At 41.4% G+C, this 24,930-nt stretch overlaps 1 protein-coding gene across 7 annotated transcripts in view; it reads right to left on the reverse strand.

The window, feature by feature from the left end:
- Ctnnd2 (catenin delta 2) overlaps positions 1-24,930 on the reverse strand; it is an 813,816-nt gene that overhangs the window by 298,183 nt on the left and 490,703 nt on the right. For all 7 annotated transcript variants that reach the window (XM_063257972.1, XM_063257971.1, XM_063257974.1 and 4 more), the window contains 2 exons: positions 18,440-18,634; positions 4,472-4,727 (listed from right to left, as the gene is read on the reverse strand). In XM_063257972.1, coding sequence (XP_063114042.1) covers positions 4,472-4,727; positions 18,440-18,634 — 451 coding nt within the window. The remainder of the gene's footprint in view (positions 1-4,471; positions 4,728-18,439; positions 18,635-24,930) is intronic.

Below are 24,930 nucleotides of genomic sequence, written 5' to 3' on the forward strand. Positions count from 1 at the left end.
TAATGAGAGTGGGACCCAGAAAAAGATTCCTATGAGGGAATCACCTCACAAAAACCTCACAAAAAGCGAACATAAAGCCACTCATTTAATCTAAAAAGAAAATTAAAAATTTTGAAGTAAGTATACTTGATTCATACTTTTGTAGAAGCGATGTTGGAAAAGATGTGATCCTGCATAATTGCACAGTTAATACTGGTATCAATACACATGGCTGTAGCTAGAAATATAGGATTAGGAATCAGTCAGATTTGGCTTCAATATCTAGCTGTCTGAGTCTCTCATGTGTAAAACTGACATTGTAGACAGTCATGTCATAGGGATTTGGAAAGGATCAAATTAAATAAAAATATAAAAGTTTTAACACTGAGCTTGGGCTGTATTTTTAAATTACAGTGGTACCTCGGTTTGTGAATTTAATCAGTTCCATATTTCTTGGGAGGATGTCCAACTTTGTGTTGGCAGAGTTTGCGAACAGCAACAAATTTTGCCAAATGCTTCTGCTCCAGAACTAAATTGTTTGTGAACAGAGGCATTCGTGAGCTGAGGTAGTACTATAATTTTAACTGTTATTGTTAATATTAACACTATGATAAACATCATCTCAATGTCAAAAAGCCCCACAAGGAGCCCAGGTTGGTGCCAGGTGACACCCTCTTTCTAAGTTTGCTGGCGGGGTGATGGGCAGAGTCTGAAGGGCACTGACCACCCAGGCAGGAACAGGAGCCCAGATTTTCGTGGAAGCTGTGACACCTGACCTCGAAGAAATCCATCTTTTGGAGAAGAAACACGGGGAATTCATGTAATTTCAAGTCTCAGAGATGAGATACAGAATTTAGATGCATATTTTGTATCTTATAAATTAGTTGGAAAGACATGAATTATTCAGGAAAGAAAAATAAGATGGTTTTAGAAGTCACAGGTGGCCAGCTGCTAGACACGGTGCGGCTGTAGCGTGGTGGGCTGGCGCTGGTGTGGGTGAATGAAGGCCTTCAGGAGCTCTTCAGACTCTGAGGGTCAGTCCACTGCGGATACCCCTGACACGGCCAGTACATGCGCAGTGGTTGAGCATCTGAAGTTTAAAAGCAGAGACTCCAGGGATTTTTCCACCCAGGAGAACTAGGCTGTAGGTCCTGTAACTGTTCCATTGCAAGCACTTCGGCACTGCTGCTTAAGCTACATAATAAATTATGTAGTGATACTGCTCCAACTTTAACATCTAAAAACTCTTCTTCAAATTTTTATCGATTTAAAAGGACTTTTACACTGTTTTGCTTTTTAAACATTCAGTTTACTATCAGTTATATGTGTATATTGAAAATTGATGAAAAATAGCATTTGAAATACATTACTGAGGTTTGCTTAATAAAAATTTATAAGCAATACTTTTTAATGAGCTCTTACAATGTTAAAAATAAAATAACTTTCAGTAAAATCTCAAAATGGGAAATAAAATGTAGTTGAAAGATACATGTAATTTTTCTAAAATACCTAATTTTACATTATTGATAGATTTTTGTGGCTCGAAACAAAACAGTTCCATGGAAGACACATTTCACAGAGATGATTAAAAATGCCGTAAATAATTTGGGCCTAAAATCTGCATTAAACTATATCATGACACGCATTTGTCCATTATGATGAATAACAAAAATAAGAGTTTCCTTGTAAATCACATTTGCCACAAATGAGATTTCTTTTAGCACATCTGAAAAATCACATTTGGGATAATGAACAGCAAGGAGCACTGCTTCCAGGAAAGGGATTGGTCGGTCATAATTCCAGTGTGCTGTGACTATTACGATACACATATGATGTCATTAAAATGCTTTTGATCTAACTTTTCTTCTCTAAGAGACAATGACACTTACAGTGTACGTGTGGGTGTGCACTGGTGCACCCACCTGCAGCGGCAGTGCGGTCTCTGGGAATCACTTCACACCCTGCTCTTTAGTTAAGGCAGTGATACAGGATATCAGTTTCCTCCCAAGAAGGAGGCTTACATCAAAGATGGGGGAAAGAAGCCTGAAGGCTGTGACCTGCTGTAACCATTTGTTTGCAGTGGTAGAGAGCTTACGCGGTCTGGTGTTTAATGAGAAGAAATAAAACTTTAATACATTCTCTAGGTATATATGTATGTGAGAGTGCAAAACAAAAGTAAAAAGACTGGAAAAGTTTAAATCATAATTCGTAATGCCAAAAGAAGTATGTATGAACCCTGCAAGGTAAGCATGGCAATATTTAGCAATATTTACCTATTGTTCAAAGACAAATGCAAAAAATATTGTCTTAAAAATATATTTAAAATTTTACTTTTTAGATCTAACACTTTCTTCCATGAGTAATACTTTAACAGTTATTGTATGAAAACTCTATGAGAAAGACATTGTTATATTTAATCTTTTTTCTGTAATGACAGATTTACTCCTATCAATTGTATTGAGGCAGAATAACCTCACATTTGCCAGGCAGGCACTTTTGCCGCTGAGCTATCTGTACCCCTGGCTAGAAATTGTTCTTTTAGCTTTTTCTACATGTGTGAGCTTAGGATAGCAGTGTGTGCTTTTCAGAACTGACATGTAATTAATGTCAATACCTGGCATTCTCAAAAATAATAAATTTGTAATTCAGGTAGCACTCATTAGCATATAAATTTAACACATATGAAAGGTGAGTGGTTAAAATTCTCCTACTCATTCAACATTTCCTGTTGGTGTTTCTCTCTTTGTTTTGGTTCATAGCAAGCACTTAGTAAATGTGACATCGGTAATTCAAAATGGTAAGATCTGTGACAATATATTGAAAGAAGAAAGCCTATAAAAGTGGCAGCAATACAAAATGGAAAGAATATTCCATTTAATAAAATATTTCACACATAGTATAAAATGGAGTTGGAGAAATATAAATGTGGTTTCATACCGAGCCCAGCCTCTAATATGAAAATACAATGTCTTTCCCTTGGAGATAAAGTGTTTTTTCTCAGTGCAAATATGCAATGTTAAATATCAGCGATTTGACGATACATTTTTTCTTTTAGCACTTCTTAATACTTTACTTTTGTCCTATTTCTATATATTTTCAGTGGTGCATTAAGAAATATTACATAAAAACAGAGCGGTGAAGTACTTTGTGAAGAATATTCTAAATAGTGGTACTCGGCTCACGAACCCAATTCTCTTCATGGTTCTAGTTGCAAACCAAACCGGACAAGAACCAAATCAAACTTCAACCTTGAATCTAACTGTTGAATTTGTTTGGCTCTTGCCCAATTCAGTTTGCCACCAGAAGGGTGAGTAGAATCAAGTTCATGAACCGAGGTGTCAAGAATACTGAAAAATTCTTGGAACATTTCAGAACCACACATACAGTCTGCAGTGAAGACTGAAAAATCTAGAAAACCAGTACACTGGGGACTGCAGAGGCAAGTTATCTGATTGCTAACAATGTGCATTTACTGCATTAGATTTTACAGTGGAGGTGATACCCAATGTAACGGTGAGCAAGAAGTTTCCAAGAGGGTTTGGTTTGTACCCAAGTGCTGTCTCAAAGAATCCTATAAAATGATCCTATCTGCCTTTTGTATTTGTACCAGTGACTTCTTTTTGCAAAAGGATGCATATCAAGTATTTAACACACTGCGTAGGATCTGAATATTCTGTCAGTGAAATGTCCTTGAGATGAATTTCATGTTTACCGCTGCAATTAAGGCACCTGCCCTTCCACAGACAGAGACCAGAAACATGACCTATCTATAGCATTCACAGCTGCTGACATATATATTCACAGGACTCCGTCTGCATAAACAGCTTTGAATAAAACATCATTGGATTCTACAGGGAGTCAATTCCAACTTCAGAAGTCAAACATCCTAAATCCCCCACTACCGCTGAAAAAAAGTAAAAAGCAAACCTCATGATAAGTATTCTTTAGTATACTATGTCTGAGATTTTATCAAGTCCCAAACAATTTAATCCTAAGATTTATTTTCAAACATGAAAGAATGAATCTAAAATTTCAATTTCTGGGATAACTTGGGCAATGTACCCTTTCCACTGATAAGCAGAAAGATGCGTGGTGGCCACACATGGTTCTGCTGGGCTGGTAATGTACCTAGATGTCAAATGATCGGATCTTCTGTCTCTCATCCTCAGTTTTCATGGAATTAAAGACCGCTTCTCCAAATCTTAGCAAATCTCTGAATCCCCCCGCAACGCCTGCATTTCTCATCCAAAGAACTTTGTCTTTTGGTATTGAACCACAGAAGACACTAGGCATCTGTCCTAAGAACCCATAATGCTCCACGTCGATCATCAGCCCAGTAAAATTCATACTTCTCACACTCTTTCTACTTAGCCAGAGCCATGAAGGCAACAAGGTAAGAGAGAGAAAGAACACAAGAACGAAGACATGTAATGTCACACTGCTGCAAACTCTCTTCAGACATCACAAGGAGAAGAAAAAGGGTTCTACCCACCTGGGGTCTTTCTGAATGCTGTCAATGGACGGGGACCTGGCCAAGGTGCCTTCGGGTGGGAGAGCAGGGCCAGATTTGCTGTAGGGAGACTCCACGGAGGGACAATACTGGAGCTGTCGGTAGGGGTCCGCGTAGTTGGAGGCTGGGCCGGCGGCATAGCTGGCCCTCTGGAAGGTGGCTGCGGCGGTGCTCTGAGGCCCGTGCTGGCTGCCTGTGCGCTGCAAGGGGACGGAGTCGACACCGGGGGAAGATGGGGCTAGGACAGGAAAGTAGGGACAAAGTAAAAAATTGAGGACCTGCTCACAGAAACGGTTAACAAGGTCTAGGCAGGGGCGGGGGTAATTACACACATCAAACAACAGGGGTTTGAAAGAATAAAAAGAATTAATCTGTCATAGCTGCACCAATATATTCAATGTTATGCAGTTAAATGATAATCAGCAGCATGCTATTTCGGAAACAAACCTTGCAGGCATGGGAGGCGTGTGACGGTTGCATGTAAATTGCTAAGAAACAACCACGGGAAGGCGTACTCAGCTGGAGGGTAAGGTGTGCAAAACTGAAACCCAGGCTGGGGCGCGGCTCCACAGCAGAGCACTTGTCTAGCACACCTAACACCCTGAGTTATTCAGAATAATTCAGAAGTAAAACCCAAAGAAATATAGAGAATATTTTATGAACAACCGTGCACCGTTAGTTCTTTATTTTTTGAGTTGATAACATTCAGAATGCATTCAGTAACTCTATAAGTTTACTAAGGGTGGAAAACAAATTTAGTATGTAGGTAGTTTTCCTGACCAGAAGAAAATAGGAAAAGCGGGGGCAGGGGGGGGGTTGCATGGGTTTGAGGTAGGGAGAGGCAGGTGTGTATTTCTAGATTTAGCATCAGTGCATTCCAGGCAAGTGTGTTCTAGTTTCTGCTCAGTAACTCCCGAAGGATTTTTAGATGCCTCTTTTTCAAGTAAAGGTGTCACAGGGCCAAAGAAAGTGGGTTAAAAGTAGGCATGTGCCAGGAGGAGCAAACTACCTATCTGCAGAGCAAATCAAATAATGAGCTGACAGGTCTTTTCCACAAATGTTTGCATCTTTTCAGAATGTTCTTTAAGTTGTTCTGGGATTTTATACCAGTTACAAAAGTCAGCGTGGGTATTTCCACACTCAGCTGTATTTTTTTGTTTGCTTTCTAAAGTCTTTCTGGATCATTTTATGTCATTACTGTTATCTGAACCTCAAAAATATCTGATGTTCTCAGTTTAATTGACATACACAATACACACACAGTCACATCTTCCTAGCAGTGTAATGTGACCAGTTATTTACTGCTACAGCAATGGCTAGCCATGATCAGTACTAGATGGCACCTTTATTGCCTGGTACTGTAGATCAGTGCATATCCAAATTACAGCCGTGTCTAGATGCATTCATTTATACCAGGGGTGTTTATGTAGAATTAGATTCCAGTTGTAAATCCCCCCACAGACTTGGACTCCTGTACATCTCTACAGTCTATTTTATCTTCTCTTGACTAGAAGCCACTCCCAAATCAGACACATTGAGAAAATGAGTTAAAAGATGTTCAGGAAACCAGGCTGACCCAGCAAAAGGTGGCCAAGTGAGCTGGAGGAATATATTCTAATGCTGTGAACTGATTTTTAAGTAGGAATTAGGAGCTCAGAACTCTCTTTTCCAATGAACATTCAATACTCCATCTTATAATAAACAAAATTTAGGTTACAAGATACAATGAACACTAAAAAAAAATTTAAAGTAAAACTTTCCAAACACAAATAGCCAGTGTATCACCAAAGAAGCAGTATTTTTAAGTAATGGGGGCATTTTTGATATATAAATTTTAAGAATAATCATAGACTAATAGACATTAATTGCAAATTACAAAATATGCTTTATGCTTTTTTGAGGTTCAGTATTTCCTCCTAAATATTTCCAAGGTTCATAATAAAAATTCCATGTTAATATTTATATACCTTGTGCTTTACAGTATGGTTAGATAGTTTAAAATCTAGGTGAGTACACAAAAGTAAATAAAATTTCACTGTTGACTAGAGTTGTGATAAGCTACCCAGAAAATCAAGAGCAAAAAAAGAAAAACAAGTATGTATCTCATTTTCACAGTGCATTTTATTTATTTATTTATTTATTTATTTATTTATTTATTTATTTAAACAGGGTCTTTTTACCAGTTCAGGCTGGCCTTGAGCTCATTTTGTAGCTCAGGCTGGTCTCAAACTTGCAACAATCCTCCTACCTCAGTTTCCTGAGTGCTGAGGTTACAGGCATGTGCCACCATGCTAGGTTTCAGAAGTACATTGTCAAAGAAATTTAGGAAACCAAATATTAACATTTAATCTTCAAATGGTTTCCCAAAAAAGTTCTTATCTATACAAAAGTATCCATTACTAATACATCATAGAAGTGAGTTAACAGGAAAACAGGACAAAGTGAGAGAGACCAGGAAATAATGTAGAAATCTAAAGCATTCATATCTATTAATCTATCCATCCATTGAGATAAATTGGGAGAAAAATCTACCTACACACAAAACCTCTCAAAGGACTATAAGGGACTACAAAAAAATGGGAGGAGTTTAAGAAAAACACTGACAAACAGCTAATCAAAATTGTGAAGAATACAAGGTGAATTGGGTTAAAATGTGAAAATAGAGTGTGAAATTCAATTAAGCAGTAACAGGAAGATAACATCTCAGTTTGTAAGGGAAAAGAAAAAAAAAAAAACAAAAAACTCAGAGGAAAGCTTAAGAACATTATCTGGTTTCTATCTGTCTTTTAATTTGATCTTTTCAAGGAAGCTCATGGAGCTTATTCAGAGGTTGGCTTCCAAAGTTAAGGGAACAATGTCCTTTACTGGGGCTCCCCTATTCTTCACACTGGTGAAAGTAGCTGAGCTCAACAAGCCACAGTGTACAAGTTAATTGTTATGGCTTCTATCTAAAATATCCCCCCAAAATCTCATATTCAGGGGTGGGGCCTTTGGAAGGAGATTGGGTCACGGGGCACCATACTTAAAAGTGATTAATGCACAAATGCGTGCATAGCTGAATATGCTCTTATGAAGGAGGTCACAGGACAACTGAAAGGGTGACTTGGAAGGGTGTGTGCTCGTCCCTGGTTCCTCCCTCTTTTTTCTGCTTCCTGGTCACATGATACGAGCACTGTTCCTACTCCAGGCTCTTCTGCCACTTTGCTTCTGCCTTGGAGACACATAACCATGGACTGAACCCACCAAAGCTGTGAGCTGAAATAAACTTCTCCTTTAAGTTTCAGGTATCAGATCAATTTCATCCCAGTGACTAACACATTATCAAAGGTAGCACAATAGCTTCGTGGACTCATTGTTTGATTTAAATGTATCAAAAACAAAGTAGCTAATAGAGAAAATACTAAGTCACTGGGTCATAACTACCACCACTATTAAAGCTGAAGTCAACAACATTAGACGAAGGAATTACATACATGGCTTCTTGGTGAAAGGTACTCGCTCTGGAAATCAGACAAACATCCTCTGCTGGGTTTTGGGTGCTGTTGTAAATGCTTTAATTGTATGGACTCAAATTTCCTCCAAGAAGTGGGTAAAAAGACCACTCTTACTTTATCGTGGGAAACGATGGCTCACAGTGATGTGCTAGAGGCTGGCTGTTACCTATTTGGAAGAGAACTCTAGTACTTTCTACCACCGCAGCTGCTGGAATTGGTTTAAAATTTCAAAGGTACATATTACTAAATGACTCATAGGGCAAGCAAATTTAGAAAAATGATGAAAAGCCTAGATAGAGTTAAGAGAAATGTCTATCAAAGGGAGTGTGAGGATGGGCTTAGAATAGAAATTAGCCAAGTAAATATCAGATTATATATTTACAAAACTGCTACCAATTGGTAAGTTAACTAACTACTCTCATTAAATAGAATTTACTGAGACATGCAGGAGAAATACGCAGAAAAGTTGACGCCAAAAATCGAATACTGTTCATTTTTTAGAAAAATCATAGAGTAACCATGCATATAATTGCTACAATTTTATTTTTAAAAAGTGCTTTGAGTCTTAGTTTCATCAATGACAAAAAGGCGTTTGGGCCAAGAAATCTTAAGGGGATAAACCAGTTTCAGAGAGCTCATACTTTAAGAGCCCAAAACCATTTTTGTAATTGTGGCTTCAATCAATGGCCCTTCAGGAACATTACCCCTCAATCCATTGCTTAAACTTCTTGTATGTGACAATCAGTAAGATAGCTGATGAGAATTTCAAAATGTAAAATCAGAACGCAAACTTGTACTGCTCAGTTGAAATGAATTAAAGGTTGGCCATGCAATGAAAACACAAAACATCAGTACGAAGGGGGAGGAAAACTATTAAAGAACAGATTCAGTAATCATATAGATCAAAATGCGTAGACATTTAACAGATCTCCAGTCAATCTTCAGAAGTGTAACTAGAAACTCCTTGATTTTTTAGCATACATAAAAAAATGATCTGATGAATCCATGATGTCACTGCTCATTTTCAATGCATAAGAAGTGTTAATAACTCATATCCAGAAAATGTTAAATACATGAGCTATTATTAGCTGCACCAAAATGCTGAAACTAGTATTTTAGGGTACTGCAAGTGTATTATCAGGGTGAAATTCAGGTTCAATTCAACCTTTCTGTGTGGACTCTTGATTTCACTATATATTTTTTTTGTCTTTTTCATTTTTATCGGTACCAGGGATCGAACTCACGACCACCTGCTTGCAAGGCAGGTGCTTATGCCGCTGAGCTAAATCCCCAGCCCCTGTGTGGACTCTTGGGGTCTTGTAGTGACGTAGATGATCAATGCTGGTCCATGGACGTGGATAGGTGAATGCTGTTAGAAGACGTTCCCTTCACACACTTTCCCTGACTTCCTGCCCATTTAAACCTCTTATTTGCATTTTTGAGCTCCACTGACCCCTTCCCAGCATTGCTATATCCACCTGAACTGGGGAAGATGCCTCATCAGCTCTGTAAACACACGCCTCCCCTCTCCTCTCCTGCTCTGCAAACAGCCCCTTCTGGCCTGAGGAGCTCTCAGGCCTCTGAACTGTGCTGCAGGTCTCTTTGGGGAGGTCTGAGGAGAGCACTCTTCTGCAGCTGACCTGACACTTCAACATACACCTATGCTGCTGATGTAAAAGATCTGTTTATTTTCAGTAAAAGATCTGTTTATTTTCTGTACAGCTACACAAATAAAGTCCTAGCTTATCAAGGAGAAGCAGAGATGCTTTACATGTTACATTTGAAAGAGGGGGTGATTCAGTCTTTTAGAAAAATAAAATGCTGCTTCAGGAATGATGGTTAAAAGCAAAAAGGGCAAAAAGAGTTGAATAAAATATTAAGAACCTGATTACATAGTAAGAAACGTGTGGTGCGGAATATGTTGCTAAATATCAAAAAGAACCTATTTCTATTAATCACTCAGTGTTTTTCTTGTTAATTTGTATTGTATTGTATTGTATTGCAGGGTTCAACAAAGAGAAAGAAAACATTTTTGTTTATCTTTGATTTTTTTATGCACACATATACTCCCATGTGCAGATAAATATGAACCCATAACACACACTTACATGTGTTACCTAGATAAATACAAAATAAGCATGCAATGAGATCATTAAAGAACATCTCCACTGCAAGCTCAGAAGGTAGGAGTGGCTTAAACTATGACAGTGGGCTGGAAAATGTGGCCCACACGCTCTGAGACAGAAGTCAACGCCACTGTTTCAGCGAAGAGGACTCTCAAGCCCTGAGTTGGCATATTCCCCCACCACTGTCATGAAGAACTGAGCAGGAAACACCCGGTATTGTGAACGAGGGTGAGAATGTGCAGGTGGGAAAGGGGGTGAGGGAGGGGGAAAGAAATGAAGAGAAAAGAGTAAAAGAAGGAGAAAACGGAAACAAAGCTTCCATAAATAAGAAAGAGAAGAAGTGATGAAGGAAGTGGAGGAGAATGGAGGGAAAAAAAAAAGAATCAAGCTGCATCAGCAGGGGTGCTGACCCCATGATAAATGTGATCATTATCTATACCTCAAAGGTACCCATACACTTAATTAATTAAATATTTTTTCCTGCATTTGTCATGAACTGACCCGTGCTAAACTTAATGAGAAAATACTCGGGGATAAATTTAGTATAATCTTCAATTTCATATAGTGCTATTCTTGTGGAAGAGGTATTCAGCCCATGATGTGTAGCAATGGGATCACCAGTGCTGATGTTGTTTCTGATGCTTTTTATTGGAAGGGGAGGCATGCAGGGGTCACCAGAGGGCACACGCCCACACCATCGTGTCCCAAACATGTGAGATGACCTGGGTAAATATATTGTCGATGTATTTGAAAGAGAAAAAGATGTAAATGTCTGTCCCATTGCCATGGTTTTGTCCTGCAATATTCAAAAATAAGGTGAAAATACAATATGAATTAACAGGAAAAACACTGAGTGGTTAATAGGATCTTTTTCATATTTAGCAATGGCTGCTGTTTCATTCACGTAAAAGCTACGCACAGTGACAGATGTGAATAGGTCTCCGGAATGTGGCATAAAAGCTGAAATACAAACAATGAATCCATAAACGAAAATAAAAAAAATCTACATGTTTAGTCCTGTGTACATATGCTTTTATACACACTGGTATGCATGTTTAATGTATTGATTTCCTCTAATCTTTCATGTGCGATGGTAGTTATTCTGGACACTGATATGGCCAAGCTCTTCAAACATCCAAGCTCATTTCCTGTTTTGAATGGATGCCTACACTGCCTAGAAACAAGAAAAAGGTAACAAGTGTTATATTTATGTGGAATCTCCTATTGTGTTAGCCACCGTGCTATGAGCTTACATACACAATGCCATCTACAACTCAATGTGGCAGGTCCAGCTCCTCTGGATTCTGCAAATGAGCTGGTAAAGGATCACGGGCACAGGGGAGGAGGAAAGGTGACTTCCAACTGCAGGGCGTACCTGTGATACTGTTCTGATCTATAACTGTCCCCTACACGGAGGCAGTAGGCCCAGTTAACGCTGTGCACACACTCTGAAATGCAGTATGTCTAACAGAAAAATAAAGTCCAAAACTTAATGTGAGACCCTGTGTCGTCTTAAACCTTATTACCTAGGTAATTTACTCTAATTTAGTGTCCCTTGGCATCTGTACTGTCATTTTCTTTGGCTTCTTCCTTGCAGAGAATGAAGCAGAGTTGGCTTAAACAGTAAAAAGAATGGACCCAGATGGAGGTCCTTGGATAGGGTTTTCCATAAAAATGGAAATGGGATGGGTGGGAGAGTATGCATGGTGGACTGCCTAGGGTAGGGTGAGAGGGCTGAGCAAACCTGTCACAGGGTGACAGAGAGGAAGGTGGTGAGGAGAAGGAGTCCTGCTAACTGAGGTCAGCTTCCTAGCTGCCCGTGGCTAAATGGGTTGAGCTTGTCAGAGTGCCTCACAGGAGCTCAGCTGTGTGGACACAGAGCTGGATGCGTAAAGGGGTTGGCTGACGAACAGAATGAGCCCTGGAAAATATCTGCTCCCCTTTTTTAAGCTCAAAATTCCTTTCTATCAAGTACCTAACAGTACGTGGTTATGGTCTAAAAGGCCTGTTATGTTCTTTATGAATTCCAGTGTTCACTTGTTGAAAACAGAAGCCCCAAAAGAAATCCTGAGAAAGCTTATGTGCTCAAAGCGGCTTAGCTGGCTGAGGCTCCAAGATTCAGAGACATGGCCTGGATGTCTGGTAGATCTCAGACCGCAGGTGCTAGGATAACTTTCGTTTAGCCAATAAGCATTCCCATTTCAAGCAAAATCCACGTGGTGATGATCTTGACCTAGCCATTCTTCTACAAACTTAAAACATCCCTGAACTGGAGCAGTAAAATAAATCAATAATAGAGCTTTTCAGGTTTTCTAACTGATTGGAAATGTCCAGTGTGGGGTGGAAACATGCTAATCTGCAGTGTGGACTCATGGTGACCAATCTTCTGGTGATATCTTTAATTCTTCTCGCAATCCAGCCTAGCATCAGGTGAAGTCCCTCTCAGTGTTTAGCTGGCATCTCATCCTCGGTTTTTGTGCCTCTTAATATTGTCATGCTTTCTGATGTAACTGAAAGCATCCCATGGCGTGCCTTCCAGGGACCTGGGGTGCATCCGTCCGAACAAAGCTGGTGGTGTCATCTGTCATTATGAGCATTCATCACTGGCATTAATCAACCTTGTCCTCAGGATTCATTCACACACCAACACGGCTTGCTGCATTTTAACTTATCAATGAATTGTTCTGTTAGCAAACAGTAAGCACCTTCAGCTACAACTAGGCATTATATTTACACTAACCTGAATTGATTCACGTAATCAATTGGAATTTCTTTTTGTTTTTCAGATGATATTTATAATTAAGCTTATGTAAAATTTATGATTGGATAATAGTGTGCTCCTGATTCTGGGCCACAAAAGGTGACTATCTCAACTAAGAGGTTATAGAGGATCTCATTCAATGTGCTCTAATGAGAAGTACTCAGTTTTATAGCCTGAAGTATCAACATTTAATTGGTAATAAACTGGTAGTAATCCACACTTTTGTTGGAACCAACTGTGATTTTAAAGGGAAGCATAGTGATACTAGACTATTACTTATATATTATGGAATCATGATAAATTTTATGCATAGGAGGGTCCTATGTAATCACTTTATGACTGTATTGAGTATTGGCTAGTCTTGCAGAGAATAAGGTGTTAAACAAGTACTTTCTCCACGTGCAAATAGTCTCACTGCATCCTCTCCTGTGCAGCACCTGCCGACCTCCTGAAGATATTCAGTGGGTTTTCTCCTGGCAACCCACTGGCAGCTCTTTGCTCATTACGCATTGGCACTTAGGTGACAGAAGCTGCACTCTCAGCGTCCCATTTATCCAAAAGGAATCTCCGTGACTACAGTGTCACAGCAGACCCGGGCTGTGGTCCCTGGCTTAGAGAGGTGTGTTTAAGGGTGTCAGAGTTCAGCGTTTGTGTCGATCGAATGGCTTCTAAGTAGACAGCCATTCATCCTTTTGAGTTTGAAATAAGAATCCCTGTTATTTTCTTTCTGCTCCATGGACTTTTCAATAGCCATTCACACATTCCTCACTGTGCTGGACTCCTGACCGTATAGGCTCTAGGGCCAACCCCATCCTCTCAGAGGAGATGTGGGTTTCATCTAAACAGACACCTGAGACACTACAGTGCCTTCTGATGGTTCGTGACACAGGCCAGGGACCAGGCAGAAGGTCCTGGAAAAGCACATCTGCCATTTCTGCTGTGGTTCACACCTCCGCCTCCCTGTCCACATAGAGTAACCCCCTGCTCTGTCAGCCCCTCCTCCCCCAAGGCCCCTGAGATAAAGCAGTGGTTTGCATCTCTGGTGACTGGTGCTCTCTGAGAGCCCCACCTGCAGATCTCTGGGGCTGCCAGGCTGGCTTTGTCTCCCACTCACTGTCCTTGGGCAGGGGGTGAGGCTTTACTTCGTGTGTCCCTGCCATGGCACATTTAGGGCGCACAGGGCTGGGAGGATGGCCACACTGCTGCACTCCTCCTGCTGGCCTGGGTGGAGGAACTGGGCTGCAGTCCTGTCTCGCAGTGGTGGGGAGTCTGGGTAGGACAGCACTGGAGTCTGCAGTGGGACAGAAGACCCCTTCAGTCTGACATAGTCTACATCCTGGGACATGGCCTTAATAGATCTGGTGGCTGCTCAGCTTCATGCAGTCTTACAGATTCCAGTGTGAAGGGATTCACCAGCAGGTCTCACCAGCCCTAGACCTGCAGCAGAGGTGAGAGATGGGAGTAGGACTTGGATCTTCCAACAGGTATCTAAGTACTTCTGAAAACATGGTTGTGAGGTCTCTAGCACGGTGGGATAGCTTATAGTCCAAGACAGCTGAGAGGACCTTTCCGAATGCCCAAAGGTAGAACAGGGGCTTCATTTGAGTTGATGTCTCCATAAGAAAGTAACAGGCAAGGGGGGCTTACTTAGAGCAGGAGAAGAGACAGAGAAGGAAGGTCAGAGGAGGGACGGAAGATGCTGGCAGGAGCGGGAGCGCTACCCGAGACGCTGCAGGTGGGGAGCGCAGGGGCTTCACCATGATCTTCAGTGTCTGAAGGAGTAGTCTGGCCTTCTCTGCACAGCCACCTCTGGGCAGCCTGCGGTCTGCCTGCTGCCTGCGAAGTCTACTGCTCATAGCATCCATGGGATGCCCAAGGCGGCATGGGGCAAGGTGGGGAAGGGGAGAGAGAGAGGCAGAGAGGGAGAAATAGAGAGGAAGAGGGAGAGACAAAACAGAGACAGAGACAGAGAGGTAGAGACAGCCAGCACGGAGTTGGATCGTGACACTAGGGAGACCGAGCTGACAGAGTACTGCAGCAGAACTGAACTACCAAGGATGGCCGAGGTACAAACCCTCTTGCCCACTGCCTGCTGTGTCCTGTGACCAGAGGCAGGCATCCTCAGAAGGCAGGAGAGGAGATGGGCACAGCTCCACCCCTTATCCTAGGTAGGGAAGAAAGTGGAGCTGCTTGTTACCCAGCAAGGGAAGACACCGCACGTTGTTAATGCTTTGTCTTTCCTGTTGTCTGGAGCAGTTACTGATCCTTTAAGCCTTCTGCATTCAGTGCCAGTTAACTTTGCATATGTTTTGTGTCTTTCTCTGAAACTAAACAAAACACAATCGGTAACATGGAGTAGATTTTAAGCTTTTTTGGATCCTCCAGAGCACCTAATACAGTGTCTTCAACAGATACTATGCAATTACCGGGACCTCTAAAACCATGAAGCTCCAGAGGTTAAGACAGACTGTATTTATTTTATTTTTAAATGATGATATTTAGAAATTTGGTCAATCAAGCCTGCGATCTGGTGCAAGACTGCTCGGGTGCGGAGCTTTTAAAGGCTGAGTCCATGTAATCTGTGTGACACTGGACAACATCTCTGTGCTATAGCTCAGACAGCTTCCTCATTTATAAAAGGAGTAACATTGTATCATCTCTACGCTGGGGTTATTCTGGGGATTAACACATCTGTCTAAAGCACTCCAACAGCCCCTGAACATAGCCATGGCCTGGATTTTTGGTATGTTTGAGTAACTTTATCCTCTCTTATGGGTCTGAATCTACATGCAATTGGTCATTCCCTAATTATTGTGATATCTCACACTTTTCTTCATTTCCAAAAGTGGACTTACTAGTGTGAACCAAGTGGGTTTCCATCTCCTTGTCCCACTCTCCCTGAATCCTTGTGTGAGATACTCTGAGTTAGAAATGAAGCAGCTCCTGCTGAGGGCCTATTAGTTAAGAACAGAAAGACAAGACTAACGTCAGCCCCCAATCTGAGCTAACAGTCGGTACCCCGGAATGCTACGTGTCTAACAGTCTTTGCAAGAATCTGTCCTCTTCTTCCAAAGGATAGGTACCCAGCAGCCTCTTGAGATTTGCCCAGGGGTCTCCAGTGTGGACTGAGCAATGCAGAGCACATGAAGGGCGACCCTCTCACATCCTGGGAAGCTACTTCAGAATATTTCTATCTATTTTATAACTACTTTGAACTTCCCCTCTTTTGTAATTTCTATCTTCAGGTCTGAGCTAAACTATACAAAATGTAATGTTAGATAGCATGCTTTCACTTTGTAAGTAAAAGGGACACAGATACCTCTCCCTGTCTCAACAGGCAGGCTCTGACACAGAGACACTTGTGAGAAGCGTCTCACAAGGGAAAGTGTGAGTTCACTGAGGACCAGGCATGGCTGTGCATTGCCCGAGCAGTGCAGGGAGAGAGCTTGCAGCTTATGCGCAAATGCTACAAAAGGTGGCTTCTCTTTCTCTACTACTTTCCCCAAAGTCTACTCATATGCTTCTGGAAACTTCCATAGTATTACATACGTCATCACATTTTCTTAAAAAGTCTCCTGATGCCAAAGGTGCAAGTCTACATCAGGTTTTGGATGCTTGGATGTCCTGACCTTGGCAGCTGCTGGAGAAGATCTGAGGTGGACAGACCTTCTCCTTGGAAGGGCTTTGAGGACCTTGTAGCCTGCCCTTAGGGACAACAGGAAAGCCCTGTTGGTGCAGGGAGAGCTCTTCAAGGATGTCTTGGAACAGGATCTGCAGGTGGTGGTCTCTGCCTCTCACTTCAGGGCTCTGCTGTGGAGCTGCAGCAGCAGGGGGCTGCACCAGAGTGGCCAGCTGGCTGCACAACAATGGCCAGGCTGCACAACCACACCTCCTTTATGGCCCTGGAATTTGCATTTCGTGCTCTTTTTCCTATCACAAAGCTTTCCTCATCTTGTGATGTTTTCACAATCATTTAATCATGCAATAGTCATTCTCAGCTCTTAGGCGTTACTACCACAGGTGTGGAACGAGATCTGACCCTGGGCTATTGTTCGCAGAAGATGCCACCTTTGTGTTTTGTTTCGTTAGAGCATGTACATCTTCTGGTATTTTTCATGTGTGATAGATGAGTTAAGTTCTTTCTTATTGTAGCCCATTTTTCATTAAATCTTCAGAAGTTTATTAACAAGAGAAAATTCTAAGAGCATATGAATATGGAACAGAGAATCAATAAACCCTCTTGTTGTCAGTTTTTATTCAAATTAGGTACTGAATGTCACTGAGGTTCTTACCTCTTTTTCAACAAGGGATGCATGGAAATATGATTACCGTACTTGATTATATGCAAAAACCCAATGTTCAAATAACTCAACTCCAGATAGAAGCGAATGTAGCAGGCTGAAGGTGAGAGAGATCTGACAGAAGAATAAATGGGTATTCCTTTTCATCTAAATCGAGATATGTATTATTAACACTGGATGGCATTTATGATGTCAAAAATAGTGTAAGAAGTGTTTTATGAAAAAGCGCAACTGAGAAATTTAAATATCAATAATCAACTATAAAAGTAGCTTAGGTTGCTTGGATTTCAAACATGTAATTTAGCATCATAAAGCAGTTTAACACAATTGCCATACCGTACTCCGTGGTCACTAGAAGTTACAATACCCCCAGCCTGCAGAGCTCTGAGTCCCACCTTTCAGGACAGAGATCCAGCTATCCCACGCCTCAGTCCTGTGGGCAGTCACACACACAGGTGCCGAGGGAGAGAGCTATACTGTCTGCAAACCAGCAAGGCCTCTGCCGCTGTCCGCGTAGCAGGGAGGGGGCTTTAAAACAAGTGAGGTGACTAGCATGTTTTAATTGTATTGATTCTCTAGTTAGGGTAAGGGTTCTCTAGCAATATAATCAGAACATTAGACCGGTTATTTTGCAAATGGTCACACATGCTATAAAACACTTGTCTTTCTTCATGTGCCCAATGGCTGTGTATAATTAAAAATACACATGCAATCCAGGAAGGCTTCACAGCTGATTGAATCATATGCAACCACCAGCTCCAACCTTTAAACAATTTCACATGATCCCATCTATTAGTGTGTATGAATCCAATTCTAAATACATGACGCTTTTACTAAACATTTTCCCCTAAGCTTGCCAAACAAGTAGACTACACCATTAAGAAATACTTTTACCATGATCAGGCCTTAGCTGTTTTATGTCCTTATAAAAGATGGGCTTTCTTGGAATACTTATTAGATAAGTTAATAAGGATTTATGCAACCTGGATATCACTTCTTTTAATTTTTCCTTCTTGACAGAATAAGCTGACAACCCCACTGTGTTTCCCGAGTTCAGAGGACGCCCAGGCAGGCAGGCACAGGCGGTCATATTGTGTTTCCACTGTTATCCTCATGGACACCAGTGGACGCAGATCAAGTGATGATAGAAAGAGTGGTCTCACACACTCACACACACACACACACACACACACACACACACACACACATACACACACCCAAGGAATCCCACCCCTGTGGACAAACCAAGCAGGGTCCCTCATACACACCTGTGCTCGTGCGGTAGGTGCCGGTGTGTGTGGGCGGCAGAGGGTCCCCTTGGCTCTGGCTGAGACTCCTCATAGGGGGCTTCTGATAGACACGGTCTTCATAGATGGGGTCTATGTGGTGCTCTGGGGACTGCAGGGCCCGCAGCTCAGGGCCCAGGTGCCCATGCTGGCTGCTGTACGAGGCTCTGGATCCAGCTGAAATGCATTAACACCGTGCATTAAGGCTCAACTAGCATTCAAACCGAATTTTACCTAACGATATTTGAAATTTTGAGGAGGTTAGAATGATTGAAATTTGCACAAAACCAAAATGAAGAACCAGAAACGGCAGTGGCCTGTCAAGCTAATCAGCTTATCAGCAGCGTCCAGCTGCCCTGCTTTGCTCCTAAAGCTGATGTCACTGTGAGGGTGACAGTGTCCCTGAGGAGAATTCGCATTGAGCAAGAGCAGAGAAACATGGCTTTGCTCACGCCTGATGGATCGAACTGGGTTCTTCATTGAAGGAATCAGGCATAGGGCCAACCCGAATAGCCCTTTCGCTGTAAACTGTACAGGCGAAATTATTTTAAAGCTGAGCAAACAAATAAACCACAGTGGCTAAGCCATCCTGACGCTGTTCCTGAAAAGTGGCCTGGGATCTGTTTCCACAACACTTTTTCCTGGGACAGCAGATGAGCTCCAAAGGTTCAGACTGAACAGCAGCCTAATCCCTGAGAGAAGCAGAGAGTAAAGAAAAAGATGTGTGAGCTATGTTTTCCTCTACTCTGCCTCCAAACAAAAGCATCTGCATTCAGCTACCCTCTTCTGAAAGACCCAAATGATTGTTACTAAGTGGTTTGTTTATAAATTTGGCTTCCTGCATTTGTGAATTTTCATTTGTGACACTTCATGCATAGCATGGGGGGAAGTGTCGCTAAGAAGCCCATAGTAGACCAGGGACTGTGAATATGTTGCTTAAAGCAGCCTCTATATTTCAAGAAAGTGAACTCCTATGAACCAAGGCTCCAAGGATGAGCTGACAGACAGTAAGGAAGACACTGGTTAATACTGAGAGGAGAAACGACAGGGGAACTGCACCATGAGAGGGCCCTGGGGCAGCAAGGTCCCTCCACTGTCCATGGAGAAGGGAGGAGAGGAACAAGGGCCAAAGAGACCACAGCATGCTGCATGAATGACCCTTCAGCGAAATCTGTTAAACTAACACCCATCAGGAAGTGAATGCTAACTACCTCCAATAGCTCAAGTTCTGAGCTCTCCTCAACTCCAGCCTCAAGCTACTGGCTGTTGGAGTTCTTGGAGCTTAATGGGGTCTGGGACACCGCTCCATCTTTCTGCTCGATCAATGCCTTCTCTAGAGGCCACTGGAAAGCTAAAGTCTTTAAATGCTCAATGATACTGCTGTTTCCCTATGAACATATTACCAGGCAATGTGAATATTCCCATGGAGTGGATTTGAGGAAAAAGGCATTTAAATATTTTCAAGTCACTGACACACAAATGTTTACTGATGCATTTAGCACAGGCTGCCCTCAATTTCAATAAACAGAAAACAGTTCTGAATGATGAAGGTAATGCCAGGAACTCTATGAATTCTGTATTAATAAAAAGCATTGACTGTTTTGAGGGGAGGAAAGAAGCAGGGCAGGTAAGTTCCTTACCTTTCTCTTTGCTATAATTAAGTAATTTCTGATTTAGATAGTGTTGAGATGAATGATAGATGCGAAATAACTGTTTTGCATAATTAGCCTTGCTGGATCTGATTTCCCAAATGCCAATACCATCCTGAATATTATCTCATGCTTGGATTCTCCAGGAATATTTATGTACAATACACCTACATTTCCTGCTGTCAATTCTTACTCCCAAAGGTTCTGATAATATTTGAAGGATTCAAAAGGTTTTAAAAACAGGATCAGTGATTGCATCACAACACTGTGTAGTCAACCATCCTTGGTAGATGTAGCCTGGTAACTTTATCATCCATGCTTTGTTCTATGATTCAAAAGCACCCAAGGATGAACAAGAAGAGCTGTGGAGCTTCAGAGACACTATCTTAGGGCAGAAGTGAAAATCCTCCTGTTACAAGCATGTCCTGGATATTAGGAACTTTTAATTAGTGCCATTAATCAAATTAATGGCCACAGATCCCAGGCAAGAAGCTAACATGTTAAGCCAAAGTCTGCATCTGTGGCTATTATATTTTTGATCTGCTGATATCAATAAAGGAATCTTATGATTATAAAATTGTTAAATATTTGAACAGCATACGGTGTATTTTCTCCTAAAAACTTGCTGCTGCAAAACTTTAAGCACATAGTGTATCCCTGGGAAAAACACTCGTGCAAAACATAATTGCACATTTCAGCATCATGCAGAGCACCGAGCGAGCTTAGGCATTTTAAAAGCCGTGTAACTTATGCTTCATTTTACCATTGTGATCAGGTTTCGGTATTTCGCGGGGAGGCACAGTTTTTAGCAAAAGACACAGAGAAGACTGAAATATGGAAGAAAGGCCAGGGGTCAGAGGTTAAGGTGCCACTGCAAAAATGCATGTCTTCTGCTGCTCTTGCTCGAGAGACTGCGTGCTCACAGCTCAACTCACAAGGTCTATTTTGTGTGGGGAAAATTCAAGAAAAAGTTTCTCACATCCAGTTCTGGGAATATGTACCCACATTTCTCTAGAGGCTGTATGTATTTGCTGATTCAAAGAAAATGTGCTTTTCTTTCGTAGGACTTTTCTTTCAACCACTAGGTCTATTCAACAGTCCTGATCAATGTGTTGAACTCAAAACACCATTCATAACCATTTACGTCTTTGTCAGGGACTGGAGTGACGCTATTATAACAAGAAAAATGCGGAGGAAACTTTGATTTGGTCCCAATGCCACAGATGTCAAGGCGAAGGGTCCTTGCCAGTGAGTTGGGTGGGGTCAAGTCTGGGAACTCGACCTTGGCCACACTAAGGCTCAGAACTGCAGAATGGCAAAGTGCAGTTGAAATACGGGCGGACCGAAGAGAAGACCAAAAACACCTACTGAAAACCCCCCTTCACAGCAGACAGACATCCTGTAAGAGCAACGTGTTTCAGTTTCTGCAAGAATTGTGGTGTTAATATTTTAATTTGACCATATGCTTTTCTTTTTCTCTGCTCTTCCTATTTCTCCTCTTCACATTTCAAAGTAGGGAGCTCGGGAATTCAAGCACTGGCAATCTTCAGGCACAATTTGCTTCTGAAAATGGGTTTGAAAGCTCATGATGGAAACAAGCACTCAGCTTACAGGATACAGAGAGTTCGCAATGCAAAACTTCAAGCTGACCTAACGCTGGGTCTGAGGCAGGTTCTGAAGACCAGACACCTCGGTGCCAGCTCTTTCTTGCTGCTAAGGCTGATTTGAAGGACTGCTGAGACTGGTAACGTGACTGCTGACCACTCCAGAGAGGTGTGGGTGTGCATGGAAAGAGGATGGGCATCAGTCCTGTGCCAGAGTAACAGACAGACATTCAAAGGTCTCAAGGAACTGGGAAGACGGGGCAACAGGAGTAGCAGACCTCAGACATCCCCCACCTCTGTGTTGGTGCCACTGCTGCAGCCAAAGGAAAAATAAGCATCTACTGTTACTACCCTCAACTCATAATTTCTTGCTTTATTCAAACAATATCATTTGTATGAATGACTGCTACACAGAAGCCTGACATCATGGCTCATGATCAAATTCTGCAAATGAGGGTGGGTTTGGGCTGTGAACGTGTGATGTTCAAAAACTGAGGTAATCGGGGCTGGGGATTTAGCTCAGCGGCATAAGCACCTGCCTTGCAAGCAGGCAGTCGTGAGTTCGATCCCTGGTACCGATAAAAATGAAAAAGACAAAAAAAAAAAAAAAAAAAAAAAAACCAACAAAAAAAACAAACGTGAGATAATCAGAAGCAGATTCTAAAGTACTTTGTCATTTCACTGCTGCTTCTGTGCTAGTTGGCCCAAAGAGCTTGTAAGAAGACAGGCATGAATTCTGCTCCAGACATGTCTCTCATCAGCCGGGTAAATTAAGGCAAATAAACAAAACTCTTTGATTCCTAGTTTTTTCAAGAGTAAAAAAAAGCAGATATGATACTACGCATTTGGACAACCTGGGATTTTTGGAGCATGGAAACAGCCGAGACACATGTAAAAGTGCCCTGCAATTAATAATGCAGTGTAATAACAAACATTTTCAGGTTAGAATTTCAGAGTCAAGAAATGATGTCATCTCCTGCATATTCATTTTTTGATTTGAAAATAGTCAAATATTTAATATGAACTATCCAAGTTTCAAAAGCAATGTGGTACTTTCAGTTTGAAGTCTAAACAAAGATTTTTCTGATGATTTTGTGAAATATGATTGCAAAATGTGAATTTTTATGTTTCTTTTTTTTAGGGAAAAATATGTTGTTTTCTCATGGATAATTATAAAGAACAGGGCCATTAAGGGAAGAAAATATTGAAATTAGTATGAAAAGGTAGAATGTGTCTTAAAATGGGATAGAACATAACCTAAACTTTCATGCTGAAGATAACAAACACTTTCGAACTAGTAAGCACCCAGCCTGTGCTCTCAGTCATCTGCGTCAGCTCTCAGTGGCTCAGAGACTGCAACAACTGGATGCACCAGACCAGCAAAATGCAACGTTGATTATTTTTAGAATGACTTTGACAAAATTTCTGCATGTGAGATTTTATGTATATTATGTGTGCTAATTAATCCATACTGAACCACTCATCTATCCACCCATCCATCCACTCCCCCCATCCACCCCCCCATCCATCCATTCGTTCATTTATCCAACACACTTACTGAATATCTGGGCAACCTCTAGGGATGGAGGATACCATGTGCTCAAATAGACCCGGCTCTGATAGTAAGTGAGTCCCCACATTCAAGCAGATGGAGATACAGTAACAAAGAAATGTCCTGTAGGACACGGGAAGAGCAACAACACGTTAAGAGAGTGGACTGTTTCGGCAGTGTGGTTTAAAAGGGTTTTTTGAGCGTCTTATGTTTTAGCAGAGAACTATACGAGAAGACAGACTGAGCAGTCCTGAAGAACGATCTGTATCTGTCTCAGACAGAGAAAGCCAGCACCAATATAAAGACCTCCAGTGGAGATTTGAATCAGAATATTTACAAGTGAGTTTATTAGTGTCTATTTAATCCATTGTCTGTGAAAAGAAGTATCAGTAAGTATATGCACTATTCCTGGGTTCATGCTACAGCTGATGTCATGAGGGGATTTCTTTATGACTCAAAATTTCACAATCACAGCAAACACATGCATATCAAAAGGCTTTCATTCAGGGGGAGACAGCACCTAACAACCACGTGAGAACTGCCTGACTGATGCCTTAGAGCCAACTAACTTCATTTTCTCTTGCATAGCATTTCCATGTCTTAGAATAATGATCGATTCTCAAAGGTTAGTTTACTCTGGGAAACCTGATGAAATGCTGATGTGTATACACAGCCTCCCTGACATTCTGATGCAGTCGGTATAAGCGAGACACAGCAAAGCAGGTTTTTCATAAATCCCCTACCCTCCTGCTTCTGATGCAGGGGTCACACCCCGAACCACCATGTCTCAAAGAGAAAAAGAGAAAGCCAACACTAAAAGGGAACAAGAAACATCTAATGTTACAGGCTTCAAATGATAATGCTTTGCTGTATTCACACAATACTATTTATTGCCATGTTAGGCCAGTTATTTTGGTTAAGTATGGCAAAACAGGTCTGTTCTGTTTTTGGTGGGTCCTATTCATAACTGTTAATCCTTTGTGCTCTATTATAAACTAACTTCAACTTAATGCAAATCTACTTGCTTTTATGAAAATGCAAATTTTTCATGTTTTCATTTTGAAATATTAATATTCAGTTGTTAAAGACTATCATCCAGTTGGTCTTTTCATATTTGCTATGCAATTTTCAATGTTTATTTGCAAAGAAAAACAAGGAGAAAAAGAATAACACAGCAGTAGTCAGAAAGCAACAAACAGACAGGGTGTTTATCAACAGGTAACAGAGAAACATCCTTTCATTTCTGAGAAAAATCTTCAGAAGAAAAAAACACTCCTACAAATTTCTATGAAACAAAGTCCAAAGCAGAATCTAGGACCTGATGTTTTTAGATTGTACAGTCGGTAATCCCGGCACTCTGGAAGGCTGAGGCAGGAGGACTAAAACTGTGACCACAACCTGGCCAACTTCCTAACTTAACTACAAGTTTCTTAAAATAAAATATGATAAGGAAGGGGCTGGACTGCAGCACAGTGTGAAGGCCCTCACTTCCATCCCCACAACCAAGTGTGGGGAGAAACAACACAGAAACCTCGTGAACTCAGTTCAGCATTGTAATTGATGGAAGGACATCTGGGGAGGGTAAAAGATCTTTCAAAGAGAAGGGTGGAGCCTTGCAACCTCCAGGCCAGCTCTTCCTCTGCTGGATGCCCTGATCCCGGGGTCATC

Source organism: Cavia porcellus, unplaced genomic scaffold (genome assembly GCF_034190915.1).
Source record: "Cavia porcellus strain 051 isolate PalLab524CR breed Dunkin Hartley unplaced genomic scaffold, mCavPor4.1 scaffold_11, whole genome shotgun sequence".
Taxonomy (NCBI): domain Eukaryota; kingdom Metazoa; phylum Chordata; class Mammalia; order Rodentia; family Caviidae; genus Cavia; species Cavia porcellus.